Below are 23,121 nucleotides of genomic sequence, written 5' to 3'. Positions count from 1 at the left end.
TTAAGGACAGAATTTTCAAACTGGATTTAAAAGAAAGCAAGACCTGACCACAGAATGATTTCCTTGAACACAACTGAAGTATGAAAACAGGTTAAAAAGAATGAGAAAAGATTTACCAGGCAAACACTAATCAAATAGAGCTGGAATTGTTATATTAATGTCAGACAAAGTAGACTTTAGAAAACAAATATTACCAGCACTAAAAATGGAATACTTCATAATAATAAAGGACTCTATCCAAATGATGTAACAGTCCTAAATGTTTATGTACCTAACAAAAGACCTTTAATATATAGAAAACAAAAAAACGGCAGACCTGAAAGGGGAAGTAGATAAACCCAAAATTACACTTGAATACATCGATATTGCTTTAACAATAAGTGATAGAACAAATAGATAATTGGAAAACATATAGAAGACCTGAATAATACTATCAAGAACTTTAACTGACATTTGTAAGATAATTCCACAGCAGCACAAGCAACCTTTCTCTGGATTATGAAACCAAGTGTTGATTTCCTGAAAGGATAAAAAACTTTAATTAGATAAATTGACCAAGGAAAAAAAAAAAGAAGAAAAAAACAACTATCAAAAGCATGGAGAAAGAGGTAAAACATACAGAATATACAGACCCCATATATTTTAAAAGCTTAATAAAGGGATAATACAAACAACTCTTTGTCCATAATACTGAAAAACAGACATTGACCAGTTCTTTAAAAAATTAGGACCAAACTCACTCAAGAAGAAATAGATAACCTGAATAGTCCTATTAATGCACTTGAATTTATAATTAAACAATGAAACCACTAGACCAAGATAGTTTCACTAATGAATTCTATCAAATACATCATAGAAATACTACCATCTCTACTCAACCTCTTCCAGAAAAAAAGAGGGAAGTTTTCTTAACTAGTTTTATGAGGTCAACCAGCACTACTTTATATTTTTATTTTTTTAAGATTTTATTTATTTATTAGGAGAGAGAAAAGAGAGCACTTGCACACATGAGCAAGGAAAAGGGCTGAAAGAGAGGGAGAATCTCAAACAGACTCTGCACTAACCATGGAGCCTGATGTGGGGTTTGATCTCATGACCCTGAGATCATGACCTAAGCTGAAATCAAGAGTTGGACGCCTAACTAACTGAGCCACCCAGGTGCCCCACCACACTACTTTAATAACAAAAAGACAAATATATTTCAAGAAAAGAAACTACAGACTGATCCACTAGCTGAACATGGACACAGGCAAAATCTTTTTAAAAAATTAGCAAATAGGATTTAGTATTATATAAACAATAAATCATCAACAAATGGAGTTAATTCCAAGAATGAATAAAATTCAACATTTGAAAATAAATCCTCCTAAGTCACTATATTAAAGCCAAAAGGATTAAACAACCAACAGATCAAACAAGAAATCATAAGCGAAGTGTTTTCTAAACACTTAAAAATGAATAAAACAAAAACATATCAAAACTTGGATATGGACAAAGTGGTGCTACAGGGATAAGCTGACAGGTATAAATGCTTACATTTAAAAAATTAGAATGATCTCAAAACCACCACATACCTTTACAACTTAAAGAACTAGAATAATAAAAAAAAAAATAATCCTAAGGCTTGCAGAAGGAAGGAAACAATAAAGATTAGAGCAGAGATAAATGAAATAGGAAATTAAAAAACAACAGGAATCAATGAAAACAAAAGTTGGTTCTTTGATGAAATCATCAAAATTAACAAACCTTTAGTAAGATGGACTGAGGAAACAGGAAGGAAGATACAAATTACTAAAATCAGAAATGAAAATCTAATAACAGAAATAACCATTATCAGAGAGTACTATGAATAAATATGTCAAAAAATTGGATAGCCAGATTGAAATGTACAAATTCCTAGAAGCTCAAAGCTACCAAGATTAAACCATCAAGAAATAAACAGGATAAACTTATAACTAGTAAGGAAAGTGAATCAGTAATCAAAAATCTCCCAAAGAAAAGCCCTGGACCCATTAGCTTCATAGGTGAATTCTATAAAATAAGTAAAGAAGAATTAAACCAATTTTCTCAAACTATTCCAAAAAAATTAAAGAGGAGGGAGAACTTTCTTACTCACTGTATGAGATCAGCATTACCTTAATACAAAAGCAGACAAAGACACAAGAAAACTAGACTACTACTATCCCAAATGAACACTGATGTAAAAATTCCTCAACAAGATACAGATGGTACCAGATGTAAGATGGTTCAAGATTTTTCAACTTTATGATAATGTGAAAGTGATAGGCATCCAGTGGAAATGATATTTTGAGTTTTGATCTTTTCCTGGGCTAGCAATATGTGGGACAATACTCCCCTGTGATGATGGGCAGCAGCAATGAGCCACAGCTCCTGGTCAGCCATGTGATTATGAAGGTGAACAACTGAAACATTTACAATCATTTTGTACCCATATAACTATTTTGTTTTTCACTTGCAATATAGTATTCAGTAAATTACATGAGGTTTTTAACAATTATAAAAGAGGCTTCGTATTAGATGGTTTTGCACAACTGCTGGCAAATTAAGTGTCCTAAGCACATTTAAGGCAGGCTAGACTAAGCTATGATATTTGTTAAGTTAGGCATATTAAATGTATTTTTGACTTACAATATTTCCAACTCACTATGGGTTAATCAGGACACCAACCCATCATAAGATGAGGAAGAACTGTTATTACTAAAACAAATTCAACAATATGGTAAAAGGATTACACCTGGAATGCAAGGATGGTACAATATGTAGAAATTAATAAATGTAATATAACACATTAACAGAATGAAGGGGAAAAATTATCTCAGTTGATGCAGAAAAAGCATACGACAAAATTCAACTTTTCCCTGATAAAAATACTCAAAAATCAAAAACTAAGAATAGAAGGAAACAACAAAAGCTATATATATATTTAAAAAAACAAACAAAACAAAACACAGTGAATAGCCAATAGTGAGATTCAAAGTTTTTCCTAGAGAATCAAGACCAAAGCAGGATGGCCACTTTTAGGACTTCCATTTAACATAGCACTGAAACTACTCAGCCATCAAAAAAAGAGAAAAAAAAAGAAAGAAACCTTGCGATTTGCAATGATGTGATGTGGATGGAGCTAGATTGTATTATGCTAAGTGAAATAAATCCGTCAGAAAAAGACAAATACCATATAATTTCCCTCCTATATGGAATTTAAGAAACATCTTAAACATGAACATCTGGGAAGGAGAAAAAAAAAGAGACTCTAATGATTGAGAAAAAACATGGTTGATGGAGGGAGACAGGCAGGGGATGGGCTAAATGGTTGATAGGTATTAAGGAGGTCACGTGTTGTGATGAACACTGGGTATTGTATGTAAGTGATAAATCACTAAATTCTACTCCTGAAACCAATATTATAGTATATGTCAAATAACTAGAACTTAAATAAAAATTTGGGGGAAAGGAAAAGCATAACATAAAAACAAAAAAACAAAAAACATAGTACTGAAGGATCTAGCCAGAGCAATTAGGAAAGGAAAGGACACCCAAGTTGGAAAGAAAGTAGTAAAATTATGTTTGCAAATGAAATGACTTTATATATGGAAAACAAGACCTAACTATGTGGTGCCAGTAAGAGATCTATTTCAGCTTTAAAGATGTACAGAAGATACAAAGTGAAGGGATAAAAAGATAATCTATGCAAGTGGAAACCAAAAGGAAATAGGGATATCTATACTTATATCAAAATAGCTAGAAAATCTACAAATACATGGAAACTAAACAAACTCCTGAACAACTAATAAGTGAAACAACAGACTAAAAATAGACTGAATCAGTATCTTCAAACAAATGAAAATGGAAACAGAACATACCAAAACAAATGGGATGCTGCAAAACATTTCTAAAAGTTTATAGCAATATATGCATATATTAAGAAATGAGAAAGATTACAAAAAACCTAACTTTACACCTCAAAGAAGTAAAAGAACAAAGCTCAGAGTTAGCAGAAGGAAGGAAATAATAAATCAGAGTTGGAAAAAAAAAAAAATGAGTAAGAGACCAGAAAAATAGAAAGTCAAGAAAAAGCTGGGTTTTTTTGAAAGATAAATTTGACAACACTTTAGCGAGAGTACTAATAAGAGAGAAAACTCAAATAAAATCAGAAATGAATGAGAAGAAATTGTAATTGACTACAGAAATACACAGGCTCATAAGAGACTACTATAAACAAGTATATGCAAGCAAATTACATAACAGAAGAAATGAATAATTTCCTACAATCCTATAATCTTCCAAGACTGAACCAGGAATAAGTACAGAGTCTGAAAAAAATGATGACATGTAAAGAGAATGAATCAATAATCAAAAACCTCCCAACACAGAAATATGCAGACCAGATGGCTTCCCTGGTGAATTATAGTAAATGTTTAAAGAAGAATTAAAGCCAATTCTTGAACTTTTCCAAAAAGCTGGAGAGAAGGAAACACTTCTAAAGTTACTACATGAGGTAAGCAATACTCTGACAACAAAACAAGATAAGGACCCTACAAGAATAAAAAACTAGAGACCAAGATCCCTGATGGACACAGATGCAGTAATTCTAAACAAAATATTAGCAAACCAAATTCAAGAATTCACTGAAAGGATTATACACCATGACCAAGTGGGATTTATCCCTAGGGTTCAAGGATGATTCAACATACATAAATCAATAAATGTGATACACCAGATTAATAGAATGAAAAATAAAAAGCATATGGCTCATCTCAAAAGATGCAAAAAAAAAAAAAAAAAAGACATTTGATAAAATACAACATTCTTTCATAATAAAATCCCTCGACAGGTTGAGTACAGAAAGAACATACCTCAACATAATAAAAGTAATATAAAACAAACCCACAGGTAACATCATACTCAACAAAGAGAAATAAAGCTTTTCCTCTAAGATCAAGTATAATACAAAGGTGCCCACTGTCACCACTCTTACTCAACATAGTACTGGAAGTCCTATAGGCAAGACAAAGAAAAGCATCCAAATAGGAAAGGAAGAATTAAAATTGTTGCTATTTACAGATGATATGATCTTATATATTGAAAATCCCAAAGACTGAAAAAACTGTTGGGTCTAATCAATGAATACAATAAAGTTGCAGGATATAAAATCAAAACACAGAAATCAGTTGTTTTCTATACACTAACCATAAAGCATCTGAAAAAAACTAAAGAAAACACCCACTCACAACAGCATCAAAAATAATAAGATACCTAGGAATAAATTTAATCAAGTTAAAGACCTATGAAAACTACAAGACTTTGCTAAAAGAAACCGACGATGACATAAATAAATGGAAGGATATCCCATGTCAAGGGTTTGAAGAGTTAATATTGTTAAAATGTCCATGTTATTGGGGTGCCTGGGTGGCTCAGTCGGTTAAGCATCTGTCTTCGGCTCAGGTAATGATCTCAGGGTCCTGGGATCGAGCCCCAAGTCAGGCCCCCTGCTCAGCAGGGCGTCTGCTTCTCCCTCTCCCCTTTCGTTCTCTCTCTCAAATAAACTTAAAAAAAATTTAAAAATATCCATGTTATCAAAGCCATTTATATATCCAACACAATCACTACGAAAATTCCCGTAGCAGATGGTGGGGGACCGGGGAAGATGGCAAAGGAGTAGGGGACCCTAGTTTTGTCTGGTCCCTGGAATTCAGCCAGAGAGCTATCAAATCATTCTGAACACTGGCGAACTCAACCGGAGATCTAAGAAAAGAATTGCTGCAATTCTACAAATAGAAAAGGATCTAAGAAAAGAATTGCTGCAATTCTACAAATAGAAAAGGGACAACTTTTGGCAAGGTAGGAGGTGTGGAGAAGTTAATCTGAGAAGATATGTTGAAAGATAAACCACGGGGGAAGGACCCTCTGAAAGCCAACTACCAGAAAGTGATATAGCAGCAGAGTCCAAAATTGGAACTTTCAGAAATCTTTTCCAGTGAAGGATGTCCCCACCTGAAAGGCACTCAGGTGGCGAACCAGGACGGAATCCTAGCTGGAACAGTGTGGTCTCAGGATCCACTGGGTCACAGAAAGAACGGGTGTGACTGAGTGCGGCAGAGCTCCCAGGCATCAGAGCAGGGAAGCCGGCTGCAATCAGTGAGCCCAGGAGTGGGCTTTCAGCTGGGTGTTCCCGTAAACCACAAACCACAGCACAGTTGGTAAGGCAACCACTCTCCAATCAAGGCCCAGCAAGTGGCAGAAGCACGGCAAGACCCTTATGCTTCCCCTGGGAGGGGAAGCACAGGTGCGTGCTACAGAGTCTGCAGGCTTTGCAGACTCCAAAAGGGGTGGCAGCCTGACTGAAATCAAAACATGTGGGTCACAGGCTGGGCGAGCACAGAATGCTGAAAGAAACCAGGGAGATAAACGTGATTGACTGCTTCTCCCTGAGGGTGCACTGAGGAGTGCAGCTCGGCAATCTTTCAGCTCTGGAGATCAGGATACTGCCATTTTTATTTTTATCCTCTAAAGTAAGCAGAAAGCCTTCAGGGAACAAAAGCCACATAGAGCAATCCACAGCCACCTACACTGAGCCCAGTCCCCTGGCAAGGGCAGTGCAGCTCCGCCCGGGGCAAAGACACCTAAGAATCAGTGCAACAGGCATCTCCCCCAGATCAGCAAGAACTAAGACCAAGTTTACCGATCACAAAGAACTGCAAAACTCCGGCACTAGGGGAAAACAGTATATAGAATTTGGGGTATTTTTCTCATAATTCTTCAGTCTTTCAATTTTAATTCATTTTCCTTTTTAACTAATTTCTTATTTTATCAACACTTTTTAAGTTTTTAATTTTCTTTTTTAGCTATTCTATCCTTTCATTATATATATATATATATTTTTTAAAGATTTTATTTATTTATTTGAGAGAGAGAGAGCACATGAGAGGGGGGAGGGTCAGAGGGAGAAGCAGACCCCCTGCTGAGCAAGGAGCCCGATATGGGACTCGATCCCGGGACTCCAGGATCATGACCTGAGCCGAAGGCAGTCGCTTAACCAACTGAGCCACCCAGGCACCCCCTTTCATTATATATTTTTGTATATATGTTTTTCTTGCTTTACAATTTTGAGATGTAGTTTCTTCTAACAAAGAGACCAAAATACACCCAGAATCAAGTGTAATGCTCTGTTCTGTTCACCTGATTATATTTTTAAGTCTCTTTTAATTTTCATTTTACAGTTACATTCTATCATTTCAATGTATTTTATTTTTATATATATAGGTTTTTCTTTCTGTAGTTTTGGGACCTAGTTTTCTAACAGACCAAAATACACTCAGGATTTAGTGTATCTAGTGTATTGCTTGGTTTTGTTCACATGTCTGATTATTTTCTTTTTCTTGATGGTTTCTGGTCTCTGAGTTTAGTGTATAATTCTCTGGGGTCATTGTTGCCATTTTACTATTTTGTTCTCTTGTTCATCTATTCTTCTCTGGACAGAATGACAAGATGGGAAAAAACCCTCCAAAAAGAGAACAAGAGGCAATACTGACTGCCAGGGACCTAATCTGTTTGGATGTAAGTAAGATGATGGAGCAATCAGAATTGTTATTCTGATTATACAGAAACTATCCGGGCTTGAAAAATCATAGGAGACACTAGAGAATCCCTTCCTGGAGAAATAAAATAACTAAAATCTAATCATGTTGATATAAAGAAGGCTATCAATGAGGTGTGATCAAAAACTGAGGCTTAGGGCACCCGGGTGGCTCAGTTGCTTAAGCGTCTGCCTTCGGCCCAGGTCATGACCCCAGGGTCCTGGGATCAAGAGCTGCATCCAGCTCCCTCCTCAGCGGGGAACTTGCTTCTCACTTTCCCTCTGCCCCTCCCCCTGCTTGTGTTCTCTCTCTCTCAAATAAACAAAATCTTAAAAAAAAAAAAAAAATGAGACTCTAACTGCTGGGATAAATTAGGCAGAAGAGAATATCAGTGATAGAGAACACCAAATGATGGAGAATAAAGCTGAGAAAAAGAGAGATAAACTACCAGATCACAAGGGGAGAATTAGAGAGATAAGTGATACCATAAAGCGACAACAGTATTAGAATAATTCGGATCCCAGAAGAAGAGGAAAGGGTGGGGGGCAGAAGGTATATTGGAGCAAATTATAGCAGAGAACATCCCTAATCTGAGGAAGGAAATAGGTATTCAAGTCTAGGAGGCACAGAGGTCCCCCGACTCAAAAAAAAAAAAAAAAAAAAAAGGTCAACACCCTGACATATAATAGTGAAATTTGCAAATCTCAGAGACAAAGAGAAAATGCTGAAAGCAGCTCAGGACAAGAGGTACGTAACGTGCAAGGACAGAAACATCAGACTGGCAGCAGACCTATCCACAGAGACCTGGAAGGCCAGAAAGGTGTGGCATGATATATTAAGGGTGCTAAATGAGAAAAATATGCAGCTAATACTTTATCCAGAAACGTTGTCATTCAGAATAGAAGGAAATAAAGAGCTTCCAGGACAAAAAGAAACTAAAAGAGTTTGTGATCACTAAACCAGCTCTGCAAGAAATATTAAAGGGGGTCCTTTAAGCGAAGAGACAGTCCAAAAGTAACACAGACCAGAAAGGGACAGAGACAATACACAGAAAAAGTGGCTTTACAGGTAATACAATGGCACTAAATTCACATCTTTCAATAGTTACCCTGAATGAAAATGGGCTAAATACCCTAATCAAAAGACACTGGGTATCAGATTGGATAAAAGAGCAAGACTCATCGATATGCTGTCTGCAAAAGATTCATTTTGGACAAAAATACCCCTCCAGATTGAAAGAGAGGGTGTGTAAAATCATTTATCATGCTAATGGACATCAAAAGAAAGCTGGGGTGGCAATCCTTATACCAGACAAATTAGATTTTAAACCAAAGACTGGACTAAGAGATCAGGGAGGACACTAGATCATAATTAAAGGGTCTATCCAACAAGATCTAACAACTGTAAATATTTATGCCCCTAACTTGAGAACAGCCAATTATATAAACCAATTAATAACAACAAAAAAAACCCAACTAATAACAAAATATACAAAATAATAACAAAAATAATAATAGGGGTCTTTAACACCCCACTCAATGCAATGGACAGATCACCTAAGCAGAAGGTAAGGAAATAAGGGCTTTGAATGACACACTGGACCAGATGGACTTCACATATATTCAGAACATTCCATCTGAAAGCAAAAGAAGACATATTCTTCTCAAGTGAACGGGGAACCTTCTCCAGAATAGATCACACACTGGGTCACAAATCAGGTCTCAACCGGTACTAAATGATTGGGATGATTAACTCCATATTTTCAGACCACAATGTTTTTAAACTTGATCTCAAATCACAAGAGGACATTTGGAAAGAACTCAAATACATGGAGGCTAAAGAGCATCCTACTAAAGAATGAATAGGTCAATCAGGAAATTAAAGAAGAATTAAAAAAATTCATGGAAACAAATGAAAATAAAAACACAACTGTTCGGGCGCCTGGGTGGCTCAGTTGGTTAAGCGACTGCCTTCGGCTCAGGTCGTGATCCTGGAGTCCCAGGATCGAGTCCCACATCGGGCTCCCTGCTCAGCAGGGGGTCTGCTTCTCCCTCTGACCCTCTTCCCTCTCGGGCTGTCTCTCATTCTCTCTCTCTCAAATAAATAAATAAAATCTTAAAAAAAAAACAAAAAAAACCACAACTGTTCAAAACCTTTGGAATGCAGCAAAAGTGGTCCTAAGAGGGAAGTACCTGGCAATACAAGCCTTTCTCAAGAAACAAGAAAGGTCTCAAATACATAACCTAACCTTACACCTAAAGCAGCTGGAGAAGGAGCAGCAAATAAAGCCTAAACCCAGCAGGAGAAGAGAATTAAGATTAGAGCAGAAATCAGTGAAATAGAAACCAAAAGAACAGTACAGATCAACGAAACAAGGAGCTGGTTCTATGAAAGAATAAGATTGATAAACCCTTGGCCAGACTTATCAAAAAGAAAAGAGAAAGGACCCAAATAAATAAAGGACCCAAGTAAATAAAATCATGAATGAAAGAGGAGAGGATCACAACCAACACCAAAGAAATACAAGCAATTATTTATTTATTTATTTATTTTTAAAGATTTTATTTATTTATTTGAGAGAGAGAGACACAGCGAGAGAGGGAACACTAGCAGGGGAGTGGGAGAGGGAGAAGCAGGCTTCCCGCGGAGCAGGAAGCCCGATGCGGGGCTCGATCCCAGGACCCTGGGATCATGACCTGAGCCGAAGGCAGACGCTTAACGACTGAGCCACCCAGGCGCCCCGAAATACAAGCAATTATAAGAACATATCATGAGAACTATATGCCAACAAATTAGGCAATCTGGAAGAAATGGATACATGCCTAGAGACATACAAACTATCAAAACTGAACTAGGAAGAAATAGAAAACCTGAACAGACCCATAACCAGCAAGGAAATTGAAGCAGTAATCAAAAATCTCCCAACAAACAAGAGACCAGGGCCAGATGGCTTCCCAGGGAATTCTACCAAACATTTAAAGAAGAATTAATACTTATACTTCTGAGGTTGTTTCAAACAGTATAAATGGAAGGAAAACTTCCAAACTCATTCTATGAGGCCAGTATTACCTTGATCCCAAAACCAGACAAAGACCCCATCAAAAAGAATTACAGACCAATATTACTGATGAACATAGATGCAAAAATTCTTACCAAGATACTAGCCAATAGGATCCAACAAAACATTAAAAGGATTATTCACCACAAGCAAGTGGGATTTATTCCTGAGCTGCAAAGGTGATTCAACATCCTCAAATCAATGTGATACACTACATTAATAAAAGGCTAAGAACCATATGATCCTCTCAATAGATGCAGAAAAAAGCATTTGACAAAGTACAGTATCCTATTTTTTTTTTTTTTAAGATTTTGAGAGAGAGAGAGAACAAGCATGGGCAGAGAGAAAGGGAGAAGCATGCTCCCCGCTGAGCAGGGACCCCGACGCCAGGCTCGATTCGGAACCTGAGATCATGACCTGAGCCAAAGGCAGATGCTTAACTGACTGAAGCACCCAAGTGCCCCAGCAACCCTTCTTGATTAAAACTCTTCACTGTGTAGGGACAGAGGTAACATACCTTAATATCATAAAAGCCATATATGAAAAGCTCACAGCGAATATAATTTGTCAGGTTAGGAACACCATAGGGATGCACACTCTCACCACTGTTCAACATAGTATTAGAAGTCCTAGCCTCAACAATCAGACAACAAAAAGAAATAAAAGGCATCTGTATCGGCAAAGAAGAAGTCAAACTCTCACTCTTTGCAGATGACATGATATTCTATTTGGAAAACCCAAAAGACTCCATCCCAAAATTGCCAGAACTCATACAGGAATTCAGTAAAGTGGCAGGATATAAAATCAGTGCACAGAACTCAACTGCATTTCTATACACCAACAATGAGACAGAAGACAGAGAAATTAAGGAGTCGATCCCATTTACAACTGTACCCAAAACTGTAAGATACCTAGGAATAAGCCTACCAAAGAGGCAAAAGATCTGTACTCAGAACACTATAGAACACTAATGAACAAAACTGAGGAAGACACAAAGAAATAGAAAAACGTTCCACACTCATGGATTGGGAGAACAAATATTGTTAAAAAGTCTATGCTACCTAGAACAATCTACACATTCAATGCAATCCCTATCAAAATACCATCAACTTTTTTCAAAGAGCTGGAACAAATAATCCTAAAATGTGTATGGAATCAGAAAAGCCAAAGGAATGTTGAAAAAGAAAACCAAAACTGGTGGTATCACAATTCCAGACTTCAAGTTCTATTTCAAAGCTGTAATCATCAAGATGATATGCTACTGGCACAAAAATAGACACAAAGATCAATGGCACAGAGAACCCAGAAATGGACCCTCAACTCTATGGTCAACTAATCTTTGACAAGGCAGGAAAGAATATCCAATGGAAAAACAGTCTCTTCAATAAATGGTGTTGGGAAAATTGGACAGTCACATGGAAGAATGAAACTGGACCATTTCCTTACACCATATACAAAAATAGACTCAAAATGGATGAAAGACCTAAATGTGAGACAGGAATCCATCAAAATCCCAGAGAACACAGGCACCAACCTCTTTGACCTTGGTGCAGCAACTTCTTGCTAGACACGTCTCCAAAGGCAAGGGAAACAAAGGCAAAACAAACCATTGGGACTTCATCAAGATAAAAAGCTTTTGCACGGCAAAAGAAACAGTCAACAAAACCAAAAGACAACCGACAGAATGGGAGAAGATATTTGCAAATGACATATCAGATAAAGGACTAGTATTTAAAATCTACAAAGAACTTATCAAACTCAACACACAAAGAACAAATAATCCAATCAAGAAATGGGCAGAGGACATGAACAGACATTTCTCCAAAGATGACACACAAATGGCTAACAGAGACATGAAAAAAATGCTCAACATCACTTGGCAACAGGGAAATACAAATCAAAACCACAATGAGATACCACCTCATATCAGTCAGAATGGCTAAAATTAACAAGTTAGGAAATGACAGATGTTGGCGAGGATGCAGAGAAAGGGGAACCCTCCTACACTGTTGGTGGGAAGGCAAGCTGGTGCAGCCACTCTGGAAAACAGTATGGAGGTTCCTCAAAAAGTTGAAAATAGAGCTGCCCTGGGACCCAGCAATTGAACTACTAGGTATCTACCCAAAAGATACAAATGTAGTGATCCAAAGGGATACCTACACCCCAAAGTTTATAGCAGCAAAGCCCACAATAGGTAAACTGTGGAAAGAGCTGAGATGTCCATCAACAGAGGAATGGATAAAGAAGATGTGGTATATACATATACAATGGAATATTACTCAGCCATCAGAAAGGATGCTTACCATTTACATCGACATGGATGGGACTAGAGGGTACTATGCTAAGTGAAAAAAGTCAATCAGAACAAGATAATTACCATATGACTTCACTCATGTGGAATTTAAAAAGGAAAACAGAGGTACATAGGTGAAGGGAGGGTAAAATAAAACAAGATGAAATCACAGAGGGTGGGACACACCTGGGTGGTTCAGTCAGTTAAGTGTCTGCCTTCCGTTCTGGTCATGATCCCAGGGTCCTGGGATCAAGTCCCATATCAGGTTCCGTGGTCAGTGAGGAGCCCGCTTCTCCCTCTGCCCACCACTCTCCCTGCTTGTACACGTGCTCTTGCTCTGACAAATAAATAAAATCTTAAAAAAAATAAATAAATCTACAGAGCAAAGCAATCCATAAGAAACTCTTAATCACAGGAAACAAACCAAGGGTTGCGGGAGGGGAGAGGGCTGGGGGGATGGGGTAACTCGGTGATGGACATTAAGGAGGGTGCAGGATGTAATGAGCACTAGGTGTTACATAAGACTGATGAATCACTGAACTCCACCTCTGAAACTAGTAATACCCTATGTTAATTAATTGAATTTAAATAAAAATTATTAAAAATCCCTCCACTGTTCAAGCCAAAAAAAATTCCTATAGCATTTTTCATAGTAATAAAAGAAACAATCCTCGAATTTGTATGGAACCACAAAAGACTCCTGGATAGACAAAGCAAAGATAACAAAGAAAAACAAAACTGGAGCCATCATATTTACTGATTTCAAACTATACTATGAAGCTATACTAATTATACAGTATGATCCTGGCATAAAAATAGGGACTTAGATCAACAGAACAAAATAGAGTACTTAGAATTAAACCCCCATATATACAGTCAATTAGTAAAGGATAAGGGAGCAAAGAATATTAATATTAAATGGGGAAAGGATATCTCTTCAACAAATGATGCTGGGAAAACTGGATAACCACATGCAGAAAAAGAAAACTGGACTCTTACACCACCTAGAAATGGATCAGAATTAAACATTTGGATAGGACACCCAAAGCACAAGTAAGAAAAAATTAACAAGTGGGACTACATCAAACCTGAAAGCTTCTACACGGCAAAAGGAACAATTAAGAAAACGAAAAGGCAAATAAATTATTTGTAAACCATTTAACAGATAATGAGTTAATATCCAAAATATACACAGAATTCCTATAACTCAATAATGAAAAAATCCCCACAAATTATCCAATTAAAAAATGAGCAGAGGAACTTAACAGGCACTTTTCCAAAGAAGACTTGCCACTGTTGGCATGAAAGGTGCTCAACATCATTAACCACCAGGGAAATACAAATCAAAACCACAGTGAAACAGCCTTTCATACCTGTTATAACAGGTATTATCAAGAAAACAAGAGATAGTAAGTGTTGACAAGGATGTAGAGAAAAGAGACACCTTGCACACTTTTGGGTGGAATCTAAATTGGTTCAGCCACTATGGAGAAGAGTATAAAGCTCCCCCCCAAAAAATTAAAAATAGAACTACTGTATAATCCAGCAGTCACAACTCTGGGTATAAATCCAAAGGAAATGAAATGTTACCAAAGAGATATTTGTATTCCTGTGTAACTGCACCATTACACGACAGCCAAAATGTGTCCATCAGTGAGTGAATGGACAAAGACATGGTGATAAATATAAATAGATGGATAGATATAGATGCACTCGCATGCGTACACACACACACACATATATGTAAATACATATAAAGTGTGATATATATACATATACATATATAAAATGGAATACTATTTGGCCAGAAGTAGTGAAATCCTGCCATTTGCAGCAACATGGATGTATCTTGAGGACATTATGCTAAGAAGACATAGACAAATACTGTCAGATGGCTTATATGAAATGTAAACAAAACAAAGAAATAGAGTGAAATGGTGGTTACCAGGGGCTCAGGAGTGGGGACATGGAAGAGAGGTTGTTTAAGGTACACACTTGCAACTAGTACATAAATAAGATGTGGAGATCTCATACACAGTACAGTGATTATAGACAAAAAGGCTATTAAAAACAGTCAACTTGCTAGGAGACTAGATCTTTATTTTTTCCACCACTAGAAGAAATGATAACTATGGGATGTGATAAAAGGGCTTGCTGATGGCTACAATGGTAATCATATGCAAACATATATATCAAATTACTGTGCTGTATACTTTTAATTTACGGAATGTTAAATGTATTTCAATAAAAATGAGTACAATATTTAACCGATAAGAAAATAATTTATAGATGGACTGCAATGTCACTTTTATTTCTATCAAAGGATATAAAATATTTGCATCAATAGTGAACAGTCAACATTTAAAATTAAAATAATTGTATTGTTGACAATGTTTTGAAGTAACTCATGTTCACACATATTATGTAGTAGTAAAATAATATATGGGGGAAAGGTCTTCATAAACATAAGACAGGCATAAAACTACATATGATTTGAAAATTTTCTTCCTAATTACAAATAATAACATACAAAGTATGTCATTTACGTATTATTTCTTCAGATGAAACATACCTGGGGGGGGCACTCATTGCATAAAGTTCAGTTTGTATTAAAAAAATCTTAACTTCCATGGATATGCTTTTGTCAAGCATAGCAGTCACAAACAAGCCAACCTTGTAATAACAAAAAAGCCTTAAATGTGATATAAATTCTTTGTACAAAATAGTAAAGTCATTGAAAAGTCCTCTCCCCAAAAATAAATTGTAAACAGAGACTGTAGTCAATGATCTCTGGATTTACCAATCCTATTTCATGTCATATTTTATATTATAGAACATAGAAACTGGAGCTGTAAGTATATACTAGAAAATTAAATTTTTTTAAATAGTTGGAAAAAAATAATTACAGAAGAAAAACGAAAAACAAGTCATCTTGCATAGCTGATGCAGATTCACAGAATCCTACAATGTTTTGTTCATGAAAAAGCCTTGCACATCTCTATATACCTATTAGCTCAATAGTGAGTTTGTGCCTTTTGTACAGCTATAAAAATGTGAGAACACCCAATTTGTTCTTGTGGCCCTAGTGTTAGGGACACTAACAAGACAGAGGAAACATAACAGAGACTTTTATTTTAAAGGGTAGATTAACAATTTAAAGAATTCTCAGGCATCCAATTATGTATTTTTTTATTAATTACCTGTGGGATAATGACTCTATGTAAATGTGTGCAGTTGGAGTGCCAGAAGTTAGAGGGAAGACAAAGTTGAGGGAAAAGGGGAATAAAAATAACCAGAGACTTCTCATCAGTTAAGTTAAAGTGCATATTGTAAATTTTAGAGCAGTCATAATATAAATAAAAGAAATATATAGTAAGAAGAGAAAAAAATGGAATAAACGTATCTTATACAAGAGAAGGCAGAAAAAGAGGAAAAAGGAATAGAACAGACAGGATAAACAGAAAACAGCAAACAAAACATTTAAAATAAACCATATCCTTATTAAATACAAATAAACCCAAATTCAAAAAGCAGAGATTGTTAGACAAGTTTTAAAAAACAGAAAACCAAGACCAAATTATATACTACATGCCTAAAATTTGAAACAGTCCAAATGTTCATCAAGATGAATGCAGAAACAAATTGCTATAATCATACAATGGACTACTACTCAGCAATAACAATGACTCAACTACTGACATAGTTAACAACAAGGGTAAACTTCAGAATGATGTGCCAAGCAAAAGACCACACACACACACAAATGCCAGATGATTCTATTTTCATACAGTAAGAGAACATTCACAACTATTCTACAGTGAGAAAAATCAGATTCACAGTTTCCTGGGGAAGAATATAGGGGTGCATAAGGAAGAATGACAAAAGTTTCTGGGTTATAGAATATTTTACTTCATCTTGGGAAGAGAAACATCATTGAGCTGTATGCTTGAAATGGGAGAATTCATTGTATCTTATGTAGATCATAATTTAATTCAGAAAGAATATTAAATTAGAAATCAATAAAAATATATCCAGAAATGTTCTAAAAATTAAAAATTAAACAATGTATTTTATAGTATTAAAAGGTGGTTTCCTGGATGTTTAAGTACATACATACAGCTTAATTTAGAGTTTATAAGCTTAAACTTGTAATTAATAACAATGTGAAGAGTAATTAGTAACTTAAACGGTCTACATTTCTACACACACACATATACACACATACACGCAATCACGTATCTAAACACACACCATAAAAATAATTACCAATTGAAGCTGAGTACATTTGTTTCATGTGAGTTTCAATGACAGAAGGATCCCGAGAGCTGTAAATTCCCAACTCAGGGTAAAAGCTGGAGCCAATGTCATCCGGGGGACTGTGTTTCCCTTGTGGATAATTCTTGGTTAGTCTAGGGTCCCAATGCTTCAGGATTGGATGGTTCCAATGTATATATTTACCATCAAATTGTGGATTTCCATACCAACTGTAATAAAATACATGTAAATAATAATTCAGAGGTTGCAGCTCTTCCAGGTAAGGTTCAGAGGCTTTGGAAGGCTTCATAGTGATTTCAACACTTTTTAAATTCTTGTTATTTGTTTCACTGTTGATTTTGTCATTGTTTTGGGAATCAAAGCTTTTCCCTAAGCGAGTTTGTTGATGAAGTACTGGAAGAAGTTCAAGTCCAAAAGGATCTCCGAAAGTAGCTTTATTTGGTCTCAGCATTTTTAAACCCATCATCAGGGAGAAAATAAATAGAATAAAAAGTGACAAAATGATGCAAGTCCTTCTTCGAAACTTTGCCATGATGACATACTTTAAACTCCAAAATGGTAAATGTTTAGCTGTAATTTGTTGAAAAATGGTAATTAGTAAATGGTATTGACAATATTTCCCAATGTATTCGAAATGAAAACTAAAATCCATAAAGTTCATTACATTGAAAAGTTTTAAAAGTGCAATATATTAGTTCTATCATCAAATACTGATGTGTACAAAATCTATATATGGCTAGACTAAATAGCAGTATTTTATTTGGAAATAGCAATTATATCTTGTCAGATAAACATCTTAGGAATTTTATTTAAGAAAGTATTTTGCATCATTCGAACAGATTTTGTGTATGCTGAATATAGGAAGGAAATATTCTATGCAAGTGAACTAAAACTTTCCAAATATAAAATTAAAGGCTCACAGTTTAAAAAAGGAAATACTTATGAATGGATTAAAAGCCTCGTCAGTAAGTGGATTTTCAACAAACTTTTTTTTAACTAAAATAATGATTGCACAAGAAGGGAGTAATCACACATATTATTTCATTTCTGAAATGAAAAGAATGAGAAATAAAAGAAGAATGATCACAAGGGAGGGGTTCCTAATTTAAAAATATATTACTTTATAACTTTGAACACCTTATTGAACAAAGATTATAAACAGACTTATAACTTCTAAAATGGTATTGTGTATGTATTTTTATGTTTCAGTAACTGTATACACATATATGTGTAATGTGTATATATGTACATAGGTATATATACGTACATAGGAATAAAATGTCTTTACAAATTTATTAGAAAGGTATTTGGGGAAAAATTGACATTGACTTTATTTATAAAATATGACTTTTTATAATAAACCATACTGTTGTTATTCTAGAGAATTAAGTTACAATAAACTAACCCTAATAGAAAAGACAGATAAGTAAAACTTAATCTAACCAGCAAGTAATTCTGTCTCACACACACAAACCCTCTCTACAAATTGCTACTTCCATTATGCATATATGCAAGAATTACTAAGATGAGCAAGCATATTTCTTTTAAGACTAAAATCACAGATTCCTCTCAAAGTTAACCTTAATTGTGAAATACATTACATCTAAAGATCAATATAGAAGACATATGTCTAGGTTGAAACACAAACATTCAAAAAGGAAAGTGCCGGTTTAAATGCTCATTTCCATCTTTTGGGCCCTTTGCCAATCACCAGACCTGCCCCTTCTCCTTAAGAAGGACTTGACTTTTGTATTTACCATCCCCTCACCTTTCTTTGTAGTTTTTCCAAAACATAAACATACCTAACCAATCTTAATTTTGTTTTGCCAGTTTCAAAATTTTAAGTAATTATATACACATTAATATGCATATTAATCTCCTACATAGATTTTTGTATGCTTTACATATACTTAGATATGCTATAAATACGTATAATTATATATAATTTGATATACATAAAATATACAAAAATATTGGGGAACAACATTATTAAACCTTCTCTGACACTTTACTTTGTGTCTTACCTCTTTCCCATCCTTGCATTCCATCACATCAGTTCTTCCACTCCCATACAAAAAACCATGAAAATGGAAAGGCGTAGGTAGATAGATCTGGAGAATTTTATTTTACAACTGTATTAATCCACTGGTTTGATGAAAATGTTTTCATGTCAAGTATTCTCCTTCTTAAAATTTGGAAATAAAAAGTAGCCCTTTCTCTATTGTTCCTTAGACTCTAATTTAGTGACCCCCCAAAGTTATTATATTTTATTATTAAATGGAGACATTGTGATCACACCAACAAACTAGACTCATTTAAGTTTGTCATATAGCCAATCGTTAACATTACACATAAACTAAAACAAGCATTATGAAAGTAGACATAGTTTAAGATGAGAAACAGTTAAGTCCCTACTGTTGTTTTTCAACAGACAAAAATTTCATTTGGTTGAAATACCAAAAAAAGTCTAGAAAACTAAAAAGATGTATAACTCAATTGAGCAACTCAATTGTGTAAAAACTAGTATGCTAAGCGCCACATGAAATAGATGGATTAGATAGATTAGTAAAACATAGTTCTTATGTTCAAGGTACTTAAGAGTCCATGAGGAAGGCAGAAGAAGCACGCAAGTAACTATAATTCAAAGAAGAAAAGTGCCAACAGAGAAGTGAAAGGCATATATAAAGCAATAAAATGCTTATATAAATTAAGGAGTTGAAGAAAATGCTTTAGGACAAAAATAGTAAGAGCTTAGAAGAATGAGTACAATATGCATAGGCTGGTGGAAAAGGAAAGGAAAAAGATGGCCATAGTGTTGGAGAAAGTGTGCCCAAATATATGTTTTCTGGACATGAAAGACACATTGTGAAACAAAAAAGCCTCTGCAGGCCACATGCAGCCAAGAAAACAAGAGGAGGAGGAAAAATAAAGCTGTAGTGCCATGCTGAAACCATCCTGTACCAAACAAAGAGGACTCTTCCAGTAAAGAGGGGATCACTGAAGACTTGTAACAAAATATTGGCATAATGAAAGTTCAGAGTAGAAGGATGGAGCACTTAAAAATATTCAAGACATCAAACTTCACCATTTGCTCAATCTAATAATCTCCCATTCATAATAATTTTAACATAACTCTCTTCCCACATTACTATTTTTAGTGACTCTACCAACATGGATGATCCATCCAGTAGTTTAGTCTCCCAATTCTTTGCCTCACTTCTACAGATCTGTTCTTCCACCCCCACTTCACCAACTGAGGTATCATACTCCTACTATTGATCCTGTCTTTTAAATCTTTTACCACTCCAAAATCTTTTTTTTTTCCATTTTCCAAACATAACCTCTTGCGCTTTGAGCCCATCTAGTTTAGTAGTCTCATTCTGGTAATTTCTTGACATTGAGATGTCCTATCTACTTAGTCCACTGTTTCTATTTTTCCTGTTCTTCATGTTTTGCCTCTAGTGACATAGTTCATCCTCCATAATCCAACATTTTAATTCCTCACTTCTCTCCTTTCTTGATACATACCTGGTAAAACTTCAAATAAATGACGTGTGTCTTGACTTTGAGAACTACGGAACTATACTGGACAAAAACACGCAACCAGGCTGATTTTTCACTATGAATTCATGGCCATAAATTTCAAATGAACACTCAAGACCGCTTAACTATCCCATTACCATACTCTAGTATGTTCACTTTTCTAACCTCAGAATGTCATTTTCATATTTTTCATCAAACCTACTGCTAATGTCACCAACTCCCTTTATTATCTTCAGATAGCTATGTCTTATACAGTTGACCCTTCAACAATGTGGGTTTGAATGGTGCAGATTCATTTATATGTGGATTTTTTTCCCATAAATATGGTACAGTAGTAAAAATGCATTTTCTCTTATGATTTTCTTAATACCATTTCTTTTCTCTAGCTTACTTTATTGTAAGAATACAGATATAATATGTAGGGTATACAAAACATACGTTAATGAACTGTTTGTTATCAGTAGGCTTCCAGTCAACAGTGGGTAATTAGTTGTTAAATTTTTCCAGTCAAAAGTTATATGCAGATTTCCAACTGCACAGGAATCAGTACCCTTAACCTCCAGTGCTCAAGGGTGAACAGTACTTCATAGAGAAAAAAGAAACAATCATACAGGAACTCCCTTATCTTCCCATTAAGAAATTAACTAAGCTACTGGCATCAACTTTTGTCAGCAAATGTTTCCAAATATAATATTTGTTGTTTCACTTTTTCTTCTATAGAAAATTTTATTTTGTTGAATTTTGCTCAATTTTTCCAACTGCATTTTCTCTAAGTTTCTTTATCCTCTTGTAAGGCCTGATCTGTTGTGTTTACCTTGTAGTCATTTATGAAATAATTAGCTCTTTTACTTTTCATAGTTGTAATTTGCTTATTCATTCATATCTCATAACGATTTTATTTCTATGTAAATATTAGGCTACAGTAGTCCTATTTTGTGAACATGTCTCTCTGGCATGCCTTCAGTGTTTACAAGTATGTTGAACTTTTTTGCCTATACTGACTTTGTATGGGATTTGACTTACCTTTTTCTGTTACTAAATATTACATGAAATAATTTTCTCTCAATTTTTAGGAGTGTTTTATTGTGATAGTTTTTCTAGCTTCATGCATTAGAGAGAACTTCTATTGTTTTTGTGAAATCTTACTATGGCCTCGAATTTTTTCCTGAGATCAGCTGGGTTTTTCTCCATTCCCACATTTATCTGGATGTTTTTATTTCCTTGGCTTCTATTTTGTTATTCTGCTCCATTTGAAAGTTATTTCCAGAAGTTACTCTTCTATATGTGGTTTTGTCCTGAAAACCAAGATGCTCTAGCCTCTTCAGATAGAAGACTTCAAAGTTCCCCTCGCCCCTTGCAGCTATTATTCTGACTGGGCTGTCCTTCTTTCAAATTAACATCTATGTTACATTTAATATATTCTACATATAGAATATCTATATTTATTCCTGTTATCAGTTGAAGCAGATGCACTGTTTCTTCTCCTTCCTCCAGCACAAACCAAGTTAGAATACAAGTCTTATAGCTGTTAGTGAGCTGTCCCCTTCCACTCATACCTTGGGGTCCATGGGGATAACTAGTCATTTCAGTTACAGATATTTGTTTTAGTTTTACTATTTAATGGTCTGTTTTTAGGATTTCAGAATGATTCAAACACTATACCACTGCTGTTGCCATCACATCTTTAGCAGTATCTTATGAGTTTTGCACCCCTGTATTTTTATGACCACTTAGTTCAAAATATATTCAAATTTCCATTATTTGTCCTCCAATGACTATTTATAAATGTACTATATTTGGGAGACTTTCTCATTTTATTGTTGATTTATAGTGTGAATCCACTGAAAACATCCCCTGTATGATTTCAGTCCTTTGAAATATGTTGAGACTTGTTTTAAGGCTTAACCTATAACCAATTCTGTTAAGTGTCCCATATACACCTCAAAAGGATACATATTCCACAGCTAGTGGTTACAGGTATCTACATGTGTCTACCAAACCAAATATGCTAACCATTTTGTTTATATTTTTCATATCCTCATTCATCTTTCTTCTGTGTTAAAAATCCCCCACTACCGTATTTATATCTATAGTTTACATTATATAATTTTAATGTTATGTAGAGACAAATTTGCATACTATTTTCCTGAAGTATTAAATCTTGTTTTACAAAGAAATGTCCTTTCCTTCTCCACTGATGGGTTTTGTCTCACATTCTACTCCAATATTAATATAGCTACAATGGATTTCATTTGGTTCATGCTGGAACAGAGTATCATTTTCATCATTTTATTGTCACCTTAAATGGTTAGCTTTTTTGAAATAGCACATTGTTTTATTATTGTTGCTCTTTTTAA

General features: G+C 35.1%; 1 protein-coding gene across 2 annotated transcripts in view; it reads right to left on the bottom strand.

Annotated features, from left to right (window-relative positions):
- The window catches only part of MANEA (mannosidase endo-alpha), a 71,989-nt gene that overhangs the window by 40,392 nt on the left and 8,476 nt on the right, over positions 1-23,121 (bottom strand). Inside the window, exons 2-3 of one of the 2 annotated variants that reach the window (XM_034991529.1) lie at positions 19,246-19,332; positions 17,213-17,791 (exon numbers count right to left, since the gene is read on the bottom strand). In XM_034991529.1, the coding sequence (XP_034847420.1) occupies positions 17,213-17,791; positions 19,246-19,264 (598 nt within the window). In that variant the 5' untranslated portion in view covers positions 19,265-19,332. The remainder of the gene's footprint in view (positions 1-17,212; positions 17,792-19,245; positions 19,333-23,121) is intronic. The other variant, XM_034991530.1, reaches the window with a different exon arrangement.

The sequence above is a fragment of the Mirounga leonina genome, unplaced genomic scaffold, assembly GCF_011800145.1.
Source record: "Mirounga leonina isolate KUSES-001 unplaced genomic scaffold, KU_Mleo_1.0 Mir_53, whole genome shotgun sequence".
NCBI classification, from domain to species: Eukaryota; Metazoa; Chordata; class Mammalia; order Carnivora; family Phocidae; genus Mirounga; species Mirounga leonina.
The sequence above is the reverse complement of the archived record's forward strand: the minus strand, read 5'-3'. Positions and strand labels throughout refer to the sequence as shown.